The sequence below is a fragment of the Phaenicophaeus curvirostris genome, chromosome 8 (genome assembly GCF_032191515.1).
Source record: "Phaenicophaeus curvirostris isolate KB17595 chromosome 8, BPBGC_Pcur_1.0, whole genome shotgun sequence".
NCBI lineage: Eukaryota > Metazoa > Chordata > Aves > Cuculiformes > Cuculidae > Phaenicophaeus > Phaenicophaeus curvirostris.
Genome location: NC_091399.1, coordinates 27,496,990 through 27,513,285, shown reverse-complemented (window position 1 = coordinate 27,513,285; position 16,296 = coordinate 27,496,990). Strand labels below are relative to the sequence as shown.

General features: G+C 51.0%; 1 protein-coding gene across 17 annotated transcripts in view; it reads right to left on the bottom strand.

Annotated features, from left to right (window-relative positions):
* Positions 1-4,106: 4,106 nt before the first annotated feature.
* Positions 4,107-16,296, bottom strand: part of PTPRF (protein tyrosine phosphatase receptor type F) — a 394,608-nt gene continuing 382,418 nt past the window's right edge. For all 17 annotated transcript variants that reach the window (XM_069862928.1, XM_069862935.1, XM_069862941.1 and 14 more), the window contains 8 exons: positions 15,310-15,464; positions 13,534-13,819; positions 11,592-11,770; positions 9,025-9,151; positions 7,920-8,045; positions 6,736-6,890; positions 5,927-6,062; positions 4,107-5,797 (listed from right to left, as the gene is read on the bottom strand). In XM_069862928.1, the coding sequence (XP_069719029.1) occupies positions 5,729-5,797; positions 5,927-6,062; positions 6,736-6,890; positions 7,920-8,045; positions 9,025-9,151; positions 11,592-11,770; positions 13,534-13,819; positions 15,310-15,464 (1,233 nt within the window). In that variant the 3' untranslated portion in view covers positions 4,107-5,728. The remainder of the gene's footprint in view (positions 5,798-5,926; positions 6,063-6,735; positions 6,891-7,919; positions 8,046-9,024; positions 9,152-11,591; positions 11,771-13,533; positions 13,820-15,309; positions 15,465-16,296) is intronic.

Below are 16,296 nucleotides of genomic sequence, written 5' to 3'. Positions count from 1 at the left end.
AAGGGCCATGGTTTAGTGTTTGATGGGAATGGTTGGACTCGATGATCCGGTGGGTCTTTTCCAACCTGGTGATTCTATGATTCTATGATTCAATCTTGGTGTCTGTACCATTGATGGAAATATTTAACAGCAATAGTCTCTGCACAAAGCCCTGAGGGACACCAGTTGTCATGGTGGGGGACATCACTTGTCATGGATGGAGCAGCCAAGGGGGACAGGGGCCTCAGCTGCCTGTTTGCCATCAGACACGGGAGGCTGCACCCACGTGGCCGGTGAAGGTGGCTGGGACTGGCGTCCTGCTGTGCCTACACACTGCCGGTGCGGCCGGTACAGCCGGCAGGGCAGGCACACTTAGCACCGAATCGGAAGTCTTAATCCCGTGTAAATGGGTGCTCCGGTGTATGGTGACACACAACAGGCATGTGCCAAATGAGTGTATTAACCAGGCTAATTATACTCCTACAATTTCTGTGTGTAAGCAAAGCCAAGGTAGAATTTGATACGATGCAAACTTTTGGCAGGGAACACAACCTGGGGCTGGATGGGTGCCGGACACAACCCACGTGAGGGAGTTTTGCCAGCATAGACCAGTCAGCTAGAAATGTGGAAAAACTTCCCCATGGCCAGCGTACATTGTCAGTAATCCACTGCCATTGTGGTGAGGATGGGGAGCTGACAGTGTGGCTTTAGCAGCAAAGGCTTTCAAGTGTGGACAAGGCTGAACGCTTGAGTCTGTCTGGGGACCCCAGCCCGTTGTCTGGGACCAGCTATGGTTTTCACAGATTGCACTGTGCTAAATGCTTTGTAAATGTCTAAGTGCCAATATGCAATCTTGAAAGGAAGCACAACCCACCCAAAAGAGCTTGTAACCGTCCTGAGAGAACACACACCTAAATAAAACCTTGATTTCACAGAATCACAGATTAACCAGGTTGGAAGAGACCCACCGGATCATCGAGTCCAACTGTTCCTATCAAACACTAAACCATTTCACTCTATGTTTCTCCTCACTTGTGTTTCCTTTGGTGTCATGCCACGGGCATGTGGCAGTCCTGAAAAATCTTAACAAAACAGCATTCCAACACAGATTTTATGTGATCTGCTGCCTCTCTGAACCACTCAGACTCCAAACTGCAAGGCATATGGACAAGAATCCCAAAGTGGATTAAAATCACAGTAGGCACAATACTCAGACACCTACAGATGCAGGTACCAATGCAGGCAACTGTCAGGTAACAGTTTTGAGATGAACTCTTGCATTTCTGGCCTTTCAGGTGGCCTGGCAGCTGTGCTTGCTATCCATTAGTCAAGAAAAAACAGCTTTCTAATATCAGGGGACATGAGCCAGTCTTTTTATGATGACAAGTCATCAAAAGTTGTCGTGAACAGGAATGTGTTGGCAGAAAAGCTTGATGACATATACTTGTTACCGTGGACTGAAGTTACTTATTAAAATTGGCAAAAGGGCAACAATGAGCTTTTAATTGGAGGGATCAGATTTTTTCCTGCTCTCAGAAATGAACCAGGTCAGAACAGGCAAAAAAAGAAGGGTAAAAAAAGTCACTCTTAACTGGGAAACTTTACAAATGAAAATGGCAACATGGCTGAGAACAAGAAATGCCAGGACTGTGGGGGAAGGAGTTGCCAAGCTGTTGTGCAGAGTAAGCTCAGATTTATTCAGTGGTGCCCCTCTTTCTTTTCCTTATTTAACAACTATTTTTGCCCTTGAAAAAGAAAATTTAAAGTAATGGAATCCCAAAGGGGAAGTGCTTGGACAGGATGTTATTTGGAGTAGATGACCTTTAAAGGTTGTTTCCCAACCCAAACCATTAGATGATGCTGTGATTTAGCATCACTAAGAGGCAAGCCAAGCCTAGGCAGGGCCCACAGAGCTCACTCGCTAGAGGTATCAATGGAATGAGGAAAAAAAAAAAAGAAAATAGAAAGAGCAGAAGATCACCTCAGTGCCCAAGAATTCACCCTTGACCAGCTGCCATTTAGCTGCTATCCCACCTGCCAAACTGTGCCCTTTACAAAGCCACTTATCTGAGGCTGCGTGAGGGTTACCTGATAAAATGAAGGAATGGAACATTTTCACTAGGAAGAAGAAAAAGGCCATCAGTAACTACTCTGCTCCATCACTCTGTGTGAACGGGGTTGGTCTGTCAGAGAGACTCCAAAGGAAAGATGCCAAAAGCAGCCTTACAGCACCATCTCAGGATCATTCCCTTCAGACTGGAACACAGCGTGGCACTGTGAAGCCAGGCTGATACCAGATGGAGCGAGATGTCTCAAACCTGATGCATATGAAGATGGGGTAAAAAAAATGTCAGATAGGATAAATCCTTTCTGGTCAGGGAAAGGTGCACACAATCCAAGAGATTACTGCAGACTACAAGATGGTGGAGTTCAGGATTCTGCATGGAAGATGCAAGGGGATAAGCAGGATTACAACCATGGGCTTCAGGAGAGCTGACTTTAGACTCTTCAAAGACCTACCTGGAGGAATGCCATGGGCTAGGGCTCTAGAATGTTGGGGGGATCCAAGAGAGCTGAGTGATATTCGAGCACTTCTTCCTCCAAGCTCAATATTAATGTACCTTAGGAGTAAGAAATTAAGCAAAGGAGGCAGGAGACCTGCATGGATGAGCAAGGAGCTTCTGGGAAAACTCAAAGGGAAGAAGGAAATTTACAGGACGTGGGGGAAAAGGGGACTGGCTGCTTGGGAGGAATGCAGGAATGCTGTCAGACTATGCAGGGATGCAATGAGGAAGGCTAAGCCCCATTGTAATTAAATCTGGCAAAAGACATCAAGGAAAACAAGAAGTGCTTAGTACAGCAGCAGCAAAAGGAAGACTAGGGAAAATGAGGGAAAAGGGGAGGTATCAAAAGCATGGGGACATAGACTTCTTAGCAGTGCCCAGCGACAGGACAAGGGGTAATGGGCACAAACCGGAGCACAGGTAGTTCCATCAGAATGTGGGGAAACACTTCTTTACTGTGAGTCACTGCATTTGAAGCCACACATAGACTAAAAGTTTGTGCTGTGCACGTGGCAGTGCCTGGTGAGCAGCACATCCACGCAGCGAAAGCATCATTGCCAGTTGAAATTTACTGACACAGCCAAAGCCACCTTGCTGCAGCGCAGGCAGGTGCTCACTGCCTGCTTCTCAGGTGTCTGGATTCCTCAAACCCAATACTTAGCATGGCCTCCTTCCTCCCCAGATGCACCCGCATACGAGCAGCTGCTTGCTTGGCTATGCAGCCATGTCATCCTGGGACCTGGCAGTGATGCAAAGCAAAGCAAAGCATCCCAATGCCAGTGGTGCTGGCACGTGTGTGCGTGCACATGTCTCTGCACTCATGCTGCCTCACAAGGGCAGGAGCTCGCTTTGCGCTCAGATCTGCATCCAGTGGGGCTGCTCAGCAGCAGAGACAGGGCAAGGCTCCACCAGCCTCAGGTCACCCTCGAGGCAAAGCGCGTGGGTAAGAACCAGCCAGGTGAGGGGGAAACACCACTTTGCATCTGGCACCTGCTCAGGCACCAGTCTGGCCTGGCAGGAGATGCTACGTGTGGCTCAGCTCCAGCAGAGTCAGCAAGAAGGTTCCCATAGTCACATTGTGGAAAAGCTCAGCTCTGCCACTCACAGAATCACAGAATAACCAGGTTGGAAGAGACCCACTGGATCATCGAGTCCAACCATTCCCATCAACCACTAAACCATACCCCTTAGCACCTCGTCCACCCATCCTGCACATGCTGGACAGGGGAGGTTTGGGAGGTGGAGGGGACCCAGAGAGGGCCGTGGCTCCAAAGAGGCTTGGCAGGAGCCGTTCCTGGAGGTACCAAGGACTGAGGAATCTCGGTGCACCCCGGTACGGATGCAGGCGGGCAGGAAATGAGCATAACACGCTTAAAGGGGCTGTCACTGAGGTTCTGCAAGCTCTCTGCTGTCACAGGATCCCTGTGGGAAGTATGGAACACTCGTGGCTGCAATGTGCCCACGGGAAAGGACTTCGCTGTCCACAGCCTGGGAAGCATGCCCATCTCCCAAGGAACTTTATGGCCTCTGCTTATTGCTGAAGAAAAAGACAGCAAAGCCAGATTGTATGAAACCCGATTATTCAAATTTATTAACATCAAGAATTATGCAATGATGCTGTAGATTTTTTTTTTTATTAACAAATAGAAAACAGACTGTATACAACAGTGACCCCTACAGCACTATGCATCCACAAGGTAAAAATGAATGTGTCCTCCAACGTTACCAACCCTGGATTGCTGATTTCAACGTAGCTTGGATTCTTAACATTCGGAATACATGTGATAATACAATTAGATACCCTTCCACCACCTTTATTCATAACTCAATGCACTCAGAAGAGGGCTGCTCAATCCCTGTCTTTAGTGCAAGCGTGATATAATAAGGAGTATTAATATATAGTACCATTAAATTAAGTCCAGTAGTCTTGCCACATTGGTTCATTAGAACGTCCTGAAGTAGTGGAAAGTACATTATTCTAGTGACTTTTAACATTTGCAGGATAGCAGAAATTATAGATACACCCAACCTCTGAAGCCATGTGTACTCCCCTCCCCTTCCCTGCAGGACTCTGCTTTCCAAAGAGAGCCGGCCCGGCTCCGCTCTGGGGACGGCTGGGCTTGTGCTCCTTGCCTTTGTAAATGCTCCGATGCACGTCACTGGTGAGAGGTGACAGGATGGCGCTTGCACGCACAGAACTGCTGGATTAACAAAAAGGGCTGTGTCTCGCTCTTACCACCCCCTTCCCTGGGGATCTGTGGGACCCATTCGCTTCTCCTACCCCCTTCCCCGCAAGACACATAAAAAAGAGGCTTCAAAGCCCGGAGCCCGGGATTTCGGGTCTCTCACAAACAAGGCGATGACAACTTACGTCATATCGGGATCTGCCAATACACACGGTCACTGGATTGGTTTAACACGCATCGTAATAGGACTGAACGGTTTCCAGCTGAAAAAGGGGACTGCTTCTCCGGCGGCCCCACATGCCCTCCCAAACCCAAACCTACTCAGGAAATAATGGGGGAAAGGAAAAGCTAAAAAAATAATTGGTAGCTTAGGTCCAGTTCCATGAAATTTCATATTCTACAGAGGATTAAAAAGCAGCCTACGGGGAATGGAGCCGGGCAGGAACCACAAGCCAGCTGCTGCAAATTACCAAGGAAGCTGCACTGAAATGGCCAGAACCAGCAGTGACTGGGCTGAAATAAACACAGGGCAGTAAAAAATGTAAAAGCAAAGGAAATTTTAAAAAAAAACAAACCCAACTCCCAAAGGTCTGGCGGGTCCAGTTCTGCCTGGGCAAAACATTAAGACTTGCAAAAAAATAAAAAATAAAGAGAGAGAAGATAATAAAAACCACTAGTAACTATTTTACATGTTTAAAAAAAAGATCCCATTCCACCCACCTAAAGCCTCGCTGTGAAATGCAGTCGCGTGAGAGAGGGCGAGAGATGCGCATGAGCAGAAATTCAGCCAGAGACTGGAAATGCTTTTGGAGTCGGATTCCCTCGGTTGGCGCTGGGGCGAAGTTCCTAAATGCCGTGGTCAGAACTGGTTGGCGTGGAGGTCTGCTGCCTGGACAGCACCTCCATCTGTACAGAAGGACTGAGGAATGGGTGGCTCTGGCTCAGAGGGACCCGTCTCCACTCCTAGACATCCCCACCGCGACTGGAGGAAAGCACTAGTTACGTTGCATAGTGGTCAAAGCTGCCGAGATACTCCAGTGCCGCTCTGTAGCACAGCTGGTACTGATCCTGCAAGGCAGCAAGCGGGGAAGCATGAGAAGTGGGGACCCAAGGACATCGGGCTGCACATCCAGAGGTGCTGCCTCTCTTCCCTTCTCCCACAGATCTCCCGCTGCCTGGGGAGGAGGGCATGCTCACCTCTGTCTGCACCATGGCCGGCCGCTGCGTCCGCAAGGTCTTCACTGTCTGGAACATGTCCACCCTCCCCTCGTAGCGCATCCTCTCCAGCACGATGCTGAGCGTGATGAACACGCCTGTGCGCCCGACCCCAGCGCTGCAGAGGAAGGAAAAGGTGCTGTTAGAGACCTGTTAGCCCCAGTGAGGCTCTGCAGAGCTCCTGGGAGCAGTGCAAGCTCCTGGAGCCAGGAGAAGTCACCCACCAGGACACTGCCAGCCAGAGGTGCCCTCTCAGCCTCATGAGGACTCCCAATTCTCCCTTGCCGTGTCAACCTGCCCTGCACAAGGACTCTTCCAAGGAGCTACAAATCAGCACCATCAAGGCGCAGGGCTAACCTGGTCACCTGGCCAAAAGGATGCCTGTGGCACCCGTGGACGTTGCTGCCTCCTCATTCCCTCCTTGCCTCTTGCCAGTCGTATGGCAGAAGGAGCACCAAGCACAGGGAAGCTGGCAGCTGCCAGGCTTAGTGAGGTAGGAGATGTAGAATCATAGAATCATTAAGGTGGGAAAAGACTTCTAAGATCATCCAATCCAATCATCAGCCCAACACCACCGTGCCTACTAAACCATGTCATAAACTGCCACCTCTACACAGCTTTTGAACACCTCTCGGAAAAGAGACTCCACCACTTCCTTGGGTAGCCTTTTCCAATGCTTCACTACTCTTCTGATAAAGAATTTTTTCCTAATATCCAATCTAAACCTCCCCTGGCACAAACTGAGGCTCTCTGATGAAGGCAGAGGTGGGTGCTGATCTGTCTCCACTCACCTGCAGTGCACCGTGATGGGCCCGTCCTGCCCGAACTGCTCCTTGGTCTTGTGCACCTGCCCAATGAAGTCAATGAAGCCCTCTCCTGTCTTTGGCACTCCCTGCTCAGGCCAGTCTGTGAACTGGAACTGGCGGATGGTCCGTGACTGGCCGTCCTGTGGAGACAGGAATGTTAGACTGGAACTGTGGAGACATTTTACAGGGAAGAAGGACTCGATGCTGTAGGCCTTGTTGATATCGAGCAGCTCCGACAAGACCTTGAAACAGAGAGCTGAGAAGAGACAGCCTTCTGATAAACAAGAGCTAGTTGGGTGGGAACAAGTACCAACTGAGAGAAAAACAAAAGAAGAAAAATATTAACATAGTTAATTTTAGTGTAACTTATTTTTTTATTTTTAGTTGCTTAGCCAATAATATGTTAGTAATAGCCTTATGGACAGCTACCTTTAGCCAATAATATACTGTAGGAAGCCTCATGGACAGCCTGTTATGTAACCCAAAAGGGTATATAAAGAAACAGCTAACTCAGTAAAGGGTCTTTGATCCATCAGACTGAAGTCCATGTCTTAATCCCCTCACTGAACCGAGGGTGAGGAAACAGCAAGAGGGGCTGATCTTGCTCCCCTCAGCACTGGTGCTGCTGACCTGCTTCCTCAAGTCAGGTGAGAGGGTGCAGAGGCCACAGATGAGCCCAGGCAGATCTTTTACCGAATGAAAAGAGAGAGTCTGCCTCTGCTCTCTCCTGTTCATCCCAGAGCGGCTGAGCTGAGCAGGGCTTTGGGCCCCTGCAGGGTCTGCTGGGTCACTGCCCTGGTCCTGTTTGGGGTCCAGCTCCACCCCAGGACCGTGCCTGCTGTCACACAGGGGTCCTGCGCCCGGTCAGATGCTGCACACGGGGACTCCAGGTGCAGGGAAGTCCATGTTAAATGCTCACCCAAGTGTGCAGCACAGGCCAGGCAGGGGGTGGTGCTGACAGGGATCAGCGAGCTCCTCACCGGGGCTGACACAGCTGGCAAGGAAGAAGCTTGTGGTGAGGGGGCAGCAGCCCCTTCTACCTGCAGTGCAAGGCAACTCCTTGCTTTCTGGTCCATTCAGTAGCGGCTGCACGCTCCCTTGGCTGGCTGGGGCAGGGCAGAGGTGGTGCAGAAGTGCGGGGGAGCTGAGGAGCCAGAAGTTGCACTCACCCTGGCATCCGTCACCTTGAACTCCCGGAGGATGTATTGTGGCATGTTGTACTCTGCCATGGGGTCCACCACGAAGTACTGGTACCGGGCAGAGCGTTCTGCAGGCCAGTACTGATGGCACTTCTCCTGTGGATGAGGAACACAGTGAGACATTAGCACCTACAAGCTGTCATTCCTCCCTCCCGATCCCTGGAAGCATGGAAGGTGGTTGTGAGGCCACAGGGTCAGCCACGGGACAGGCCAGCAGGAAGCTGTCCCATAGAACAGACCTGTCTGCTGCTGGGGACAGACTGAGGTGAGCAGAATGGTCATAGAATCATAAATGTTGGAAAAGACCCTAAGATCATCCAGTCCAACCATCAGCCCAACGCTACCGTGACTACTAAACTATGTCCCCAAGTGCTACCTCTACAAATTTTTTGAACACGTCTAGGGATGAAGATTCACCACTTCCCTGGGCAGCCTGTTCAAGTGCTTCACCACTCCTTCAGTAAAGAAATTTTTCCTAACAACCGATCCAAACCTCCCCTGGTGCAACTCGAGGCCATGATCTAACGGTATTGTCAGGCCAGGTGTGTAGATAGCATAAACCTCAATGCAAATGTATTCTGAGTTACTGGGTAGATAATCCATTGCCTTCAGCTACTCTGCATTATCTGGTCAGTGAGCTTCTGACAGGCTGATGAGAGGTCAGTGCAGTTCCCTGTAAGAGCTCTGTATTTCCAGGTAGGATGGAGAATGATCTCAGCAGCGGCAGGAAGTTAAGGACAGAGGTAAATTCTCTCATCCTTTTTATGTTTGTATTTGCAAAGAAATATTATGTTATGTTAATTCATCACAGGAACATAGAATCATAGACTGTCCTGAGTGGGAAGGGACCCACAAGGATCATCAAGTCCAACTCCTGTCCCTGCATAGGACAATCCAACATTCACACCATGTGTCTGAGGGTGTTGTCCAAATGCATCTTGAATATCGTCAGGCTTGGCGCTATGACCGCTTCCCTGAGAAGCTGTTCCAGTGCTCCACCACCCTCTGGGTGAAGAGGGTCACGCCTGTGGAGAGCTGCCACATAGCCCCCTTCTCCCCACAGCAGGATTCATACCCGGCCCATCTCACGCAGCTTGGTCAACATCACCACGATGGTGGAGTTGTGCTCCCAGAGCATCCGCCAGAAATCCTCTGTGGTCTCAGCCAGTGGTCCCTGCGTGGCGATGTAGGCCTTCTGCTGCCTGTGACAAAGAAAACGGTGCTCAGACCAGCGCCTGGGAGATGGGCAGTGGCTGCTGCCAAGGATGGGTGAGCTGGAGAGCTGGAGACAGGAGCCCTGTGCAGCTAGGAGTGAGGAGGACAATGCAGCTGCGGGAGATGCGTGTCTAAGGCTACCCATGGATGCTGGGAGAGGGATGAACCTGCCCAGCCTGGGTCTTTTAAGCGTTGCCTGCGGTCGCAGTGGGCACAGAAAGGCTGCTAGTCCTTGCTGGGGTGACAGTGTCCTCAGCCCAGCCTCTTCCTGCTGCTTGTTCCCAGCGCTGCTGCACTGAGAGCCATGTCAGCACCCAGCTCCATGTGAGCAGGCTGCCAGCACGTGCTCAGGTTGAAAGGAGAGACTCTGCTTGGGGACAATCCCAGCAGCACCCTGCATTTCTGCACGTTCACTCTCCGCAGCACCCACCGTCCCTCCCACCGCACGGGAAGACACGGAGCAACTGAATCAGGTCGTCTGGATCATGCACGCCAACAAATAACTAGGGCAGCGTGGAAAACACCAACACCGTTTTGCCAGCTTTTCTCAAGCTTCCAAATTTGTCCTTGGTCCCACTGCGAACCAGAGCATCTCTCAATACGTCCCATGTGAAAGCAGAGCTTAACCTGCCCCTGCCCAGCCCCTACGTTGAAGAAAGCACCCTTGATGCCTTGGCCTCTGAAAAAGACCAGCTCCAGTTTGCTGGTTCCCCGGCTTGCCTGTCACACAAGGGCTGCCTGCTTTACCACTGCGGGGCGCCGGAGCCCGTTGGATGTGAGGCAGCATCCTCCCATCAAGCATTTCATCTCTCCGCTGGTGCTAAAAATTAATGAACGTGCTGTAATGTGCAGGATGAAGACAGGGGCTGCTTCAAGGTGGATTTATAAGACATCATAAAAAGCAGGGAGTGGGGGTGCAGAACGAAAGAAGAGAGCTAATAAATATGCAGCAACAGTGATGTCTGCAGGACCTTGGGCCAACTGATCTCTTTAGATAATACTGAGAAGATTGCTCTGTTCAAAGGAAAGGACGGGAAGAGATAACAGCACTTTTCGGGGATGGGGTAGGTAGCACATTAAATGGTACCACCCACCGTGCTGCCAGCTCGCTCTCCCTAGCATCACCAAGGGGCAAACACAGCATCGCTCCTAATCAGCTCTGGAGCCAGGACAGAGCGGCTGCAGCTCGCCTGTCAGACATCGGGTTGTCAGGGTGGGCACGCAGGCAGGTGGCCACATTAATGACGCAGTGCTGGACGGCTTGGAGCCACACAGCTCGGAGGGAGCGGAGGCTGCTCCATGACAGCCCTTCTCCAGCCCTTTCATCCTTCCCCATCACTCTGTCCCACCCTGAGTGAGCCTGGCTCACCGCGGTTTGGCCGTGCTGGGATGCTCCCAGGGTTGTCCCCCTTCTGCTTCCTGCTCACTCTTGTCTCCACAAAGCCCTTCCCCCAGGGAATCCTTCCTATGCTCAGCTGCTGGAGCAGGGATAGAGGCACAGAGCCATTGGCCTGCCTGCACCAGCATCTGTTCCCTTTGGCAGCGTCTGTTGCTCCTGGGAGGTCACCAGGCCATATAAAACATTTGGGCAGAGCCAAAATGCTAGAGGGGGCTGGAAGGGGACCGTGCCACATCTGTCACTGCATCTCCCACTCCTGCGCTGGGTGACCCTACTGCGATGGTGCACAGAGAGATGACAGGAATGAGCCTGTTTGTGTGTCATTGGGATTTGGTCTGGATTACTGTCTGGGGATTGGCTGGGAAAGAGATGTGGCCACCGGGCTGTTTCCCTGCATTCTCCTCTCCTGGCACTTGAAACATCTGAGAATGTGATGCCAGCTGTTAGATACAGAAACCATAAGTGTTATTGCCCCACTAGCTCTCAATTTGTGCTTTCTAAAAGGTATCCCTGGAGCAGAACCTGGTGATAGTGTTCACCACCAGCCCTGCCTGAGGATCCGCAGGCTCCCCCCAAAATCAAGACAAGGAACACAATGAGCCCTGGGCTGCTGCCTGGATCAGCCATGTGGTATAAGCAGCCTTCTGCCTCTGGCTCTTACAGCTAGTGGGCAGGGGTAGGTTTGCGTTAGATGCTGCAGATATAAAACACATGCCAAGGGAATGCCTACCAGAAGATCCTATAAACCTCTGCAGGAGGCAGCACAGCCTCCCACCCCAGCCACGTGGGGATCTGCCTACAGAGATACAAGCCAGCCTGGCAGTGCTCGCTCGCTAGCAGTCTTCACATACTTTAACTATACGCACTAGAGCATCTAAGAAGATAGAAATAGATAAAACACAACAAAGGGATCCACAGCAGGCCTCTAGGCAGCTAGGACCAGACCTTGATAAAGTGGAGAAGGCAGCTGTGCCCAAGTTCCCAAGCAGGCAGGACAGGTAGGCCCAGGCACCTAAGGTGGCTCTTACCTGTACCCATCTATGAAGCTGGCGTTGATGTAATCGGAGCCCTCGACACCCCGGATGGGCTGCAGACAGACTCTCGTCAGCTCGTATGGCATGATGTTCACGAGGCGGTTCTTGAATTTGTTGCACGGGAGGTTGGCACTGATGAAACGTGAGGTATGTGCTTTAGAGTTGGCCAGCAGCTGAAAGAAGAGGAGATATGTCAGACCCCCGATGGAGATGCAGCAGTCTGGGGACAAAATCAGAATCCTGGCAGCAGGGCAGGCAGGAGTCCTTCAGGGCACACAGCTACACACCCCCTGTGAGCAAGAGACAGAGGCTGGGGACCAGGCCTTGATAGAGTTATAGAATGGTTAGGGTTGGACACCTCCCACTGGATCAGGTTGCTCAAAACCTCATCCAAGGCGGCCTTGAACACCTCCAGGATGGGGCAGCCACAGCTTCTCTGGGCAACCTGGGTCAGTGCCTCACCATCCTCGCAGGAAAACATTTCTTCCTAATGTCTCATCCAAATCTCCCCAGGAAATGAAAGTGCGCACCTCGCTGAACCAGGGACACACGCCTGGTGGCAGCAGGGCAAGAAACCTTTCCATCTTCCAAGTGTCTTGCTGTTTACTTCTAACTCCAGAAGAACCCAACAAAAATGTGAGAATTGTGACAGTTTTAGGTAAAGAAGATCTATTTTGAGTTACTGTGAGACATTTTATGGTTCTCTTTGAGTCTTGTAAACTGGAGTCATGGTACACGTGGATCTGCTGGTAAAGACATTCAAACAGAAGTCCCCCTTTTTTCTCCCCATTTTCTTTAATTTTTTTTTTTTTTCGTTCCCCAAAAGACTCCCTCCAGCACCTCCACAGCCACTCTTCTCTGTGTGCGTGGCAGCTGGTCTGTGGAAGAGGCACCATGCAGAAAGACAAAGTTGCTCTTTGGTCAATGATGCAGCCATGTGAAGCCCTCCCTCACCTTCCTCCCCAGGGTTGCCCATGCAGTGGACACTGGCTGGGGACAGAGAGGGGCAAATTTTCTTACAATTCTAAAGAGTCTCGTGGAGAAACATCAGATTTTTGTCTTTCATTGAACAGAATTGCTAGAGTTGAGCCCAGTTCTGTGGCTCTCTCAAGGGGTTTCTCAGGGCAAGTGTCACCGTGAGATACTAATGCAGCAGGTTCTACTGTCCCCAAGCCCAGGACACAAGTAGCTCTGGTGGAGCAGCAGGATGGAGCTGCTCAGCTCTTCCCAGTTTATGCAGAAAGTCAATATTTTGCCTTTCCTGTTCCTTTGTCATGTGGAGGGAATCCCCAGGGTGAAGCTGTGCTGCTGCAGTTCATTTCACAGCCTGCATGGTCTGCTGCCTCCCTGCATGAGCTACATTTCCTTGCATGAGTTCACTTCCATCTCCAAGTCTGTAACAAATATCTGCAGTAGGCATTCACCGATACAGATAGAAAAATGCAGGCTTGGCTTCTTGAAAACAGTGCCTTAAAAAACACTGCCTTCACCAATTCTAGACACCGAGGCTTGGTGTCGAGGTGGTTAAACGATAACAGAGTTCAGCATTGAAGAAATGAGACTATAAACGTCTCACATATTTAAATTGGAGCCGTTTCCAGACAAGTTGTTCACAGTAACATCAATTATCACTAACACGATCTGCATCTGATTTCAGATGCAGCTCCTGCCGCACTGTGAACCTAGAGCAGAACGTGCTGCTGAGAACTGCGCATCCATCTGCCTTTTATATCCTCCCAGAAGCTGCCAATCCAGGGGGGACCGTGGCCGACACAAGCTTTACAATTCAAATGTATTTTAAATCACTGCCTACCTGGTTTAGAAACACACAAAAGGATAACTGTCTGTAACGATCCACGGTTCTCCTTTCCCAACCCCTGGACGTGTGGCTCAAGGGGACTGTGTGGAAGTGGGATGCTGGGGCTCTCTCACCAACCTTGAATTCCAGCTCCATCGCAGTAACGCTCTCGCCGGGTGGCACCTGGGTCAGCTTCTGGATGTGAGCAAAGAGGTTGCGTGCGTGCACCTCAGTATTGCCACACGTGGCTGCTTCCAGCAAGGCCTCGTGGATGAAGATGTACTGGTCCTCTGTCTGCACCATGTAGTTGCGCTGAGAGCGCATGCACGTCACGTGCCCGTAGATGTCCACGGTTTTCTCATGCTTCATCCGCTCCAGCATGGCGTCAATGACAATGAAGCAACCAGTTCGGCCGACGCCAGCACTGCGGGAACAAAGCACGTGGGCTGAGATGCCTCCTATGGGCACCATGTAAGCTCCGCTCTTGCTTGGGAGAGCACCCAGATCTAAAGCACACAAAAGGGGAGTAAAGGCTGCTCCCCACATTGAGGACTAAGGAGCTGAGCCCCAAAGAAGAGGTGACAGGAGGAGTTAAGGAGAGACACGTGCTGAGGACTCCAGGTGGGGACTCACAAGAGCAGAGTAGAGGAGCAGAATCCTCTCCCTTGACCTGCTGGTCACGCTGCTCTTAGAATCATAGACTCGTAGAATCACTAGGTTGGAAAAGACCCACTGGATCATGGAGTCCAATCATTCCTATCAATCACTAATCCATGTCCCTCAGCACCTCATCCACCCGTCTTTTAAACACCTCTTGATGCAGCCCAAGATATGGTGGGCAAGTGTCATGCTGCTGGTCCCTGCAGTGTCTGGAAATGCCTCCACGAGGGAAGGAGAAATTTGTTAGCAGGCAGGAGAGCAACAGTGTATGTGTACATGAAGTCAGAAGGACCTGAAGTCCAGGCTGTGCCCCAACGCCAGTGAAACCCATAATTTCAAACCTGCTTGTCCCCTAACCTGGGTTACTGTGGCCTAACTCTTAAAATGAGGACAGCCAGCCCTAGAGGGGAAGGCAGAAAGGTGAGGTGACGCACTTCTGTGCTAAGCCCTTTCCTCAAGCACTGGATGCCTCTCTACATCTGCTGGAAGGACAGCAGGCAAACCCAAACTGCTTACCCTGGGAGAACCCTGAAAACAGCAGATATTCTGTCGTGACATGTAAACACAGGCAGAGATAAGGAGCTAGACATTTCCTCATTTATGGTGCATATCAGATCCTTAACAGGGCTTTAATACAGCTTGTTTGTGTGTTAATTATACCCCACTCCCATCTGAAACAGAGCATGAAAGAAGAGCATTAAACACTGCTGGTAAGGCGTATGCTGGAACAGCAATGATGGAGTGGTTTGTTCAGTAATAGTCCCCACTCGGCTGGTGCAGATAAATCTTGTCTGGATAAGATGCGGAGCCTTAGTAGACTAATATTTTGGTTAAGAGCTACCCTCCTACCCTATGAAAGAGTCGTGCTGTAAATATTACATATGAATATTTGCAGACATCACTGCATGCGTGCCTGTCCATGATGCACCTCTGAAAGGTACCACCTTCTTATGCTGGGCACAGACCATTTAATTTTTAAATGGCACTTGCAAGTTTTGCAGGAAAAAGTGCTTTCCGAGGCTTTCCATACGGCAGTGTCGTTTAATCTGAGAAAGCAGTAGCAACGCAAATGTCACAACTGCTCTACCATTGCTGGACACTGACCTGTTGCCAGCCCAAGCACGTGGTGCAGGTTATGGTGCATGAAACCCTCCCTGCTGGAACAGGAGATCCCGCTTTTTAGCTGGGCAGGTCAAAGCTCCTGCAGCCAGGAAGCACGTGCCCAGGTGCAGCTTTGCAAACACACAGTCCTACCTGCAGTGGACAACCATGGGCCCAGCATCCGATGGGTTACAGGCCTTGACCCGTCGTAGGAAAGCTAGGATTGGGGTTGGGTATTCCGGTACCCCGTGATCAGGCCAAGCCATGAACTGGAACTGTCGCAGCTCTCGCTTCTCGCTGGAGCCGTTCTGTTGGAGACAAAGAAGAGTTGTTTTGTGTGAGAACTGTCTCATCCTAGGATGAGAAACCACGGACGGGGTAACAAGGTTCCCAGCTGGCTGGGTAACAACAGGCATGTAATGCTGTGTGTGATCATGCGTGCGTTGGGCTTTTGCCACTGAAAAATTAGAGGCAAAATAGAGGCATCATGCAAGGCTTCGGTACACATGGATGCTCTGTGGAAAGTCAGATGATAGAAAGAGCAGAGCAGCTCTGTGAGAGTGCAGTGGACTGATGGGAATATGAAAGCCTCCTTTCCGCAGAGCATGGGGTGACCAGCCGTGTACTGACTGCATGTTCACGGAAAAACGGGCACTTGGCATGGAAGGGTGACAGCAGCCAGTTCCCTCCCTGCTCCTCTGCGTCACGGGTCTCTGTGGGATGACTGATGAACCCTGTTGTCTGCGGAGGCTGCCCTGCTCCTGTCAGGTGTGGCTGCTGAGTGATGCGTGCAGCAATGCAGTGGGACTGGCTGGGTGACTGCTGGGGCCTGAGGTGCCTTTCTGGGGTGTGAGCGTGTCCCCATTGTGCTCCAGCCAGGACTCAGCCCACTGCAAAGCCTGTTCGCATCGCTGTGACGTGCTGCTGCTAGTGCTGCCCCCAGGGATTTCCAAACACTAATGAGGTGCGCGGCAGGTGGGAGAGAAGGGCATGCGCACACATCAGCGAGGCCCCTACATTTGCATTATTAGTGACAGGAGAACTTAAAAATCCCTGCTTCCCATGTTGTCTCTCTAATGGGAGGACAGCTGTTACATGTACGCTCGCCAGAGGCAAGCACGGCCCCACTCTGAGGCCCAT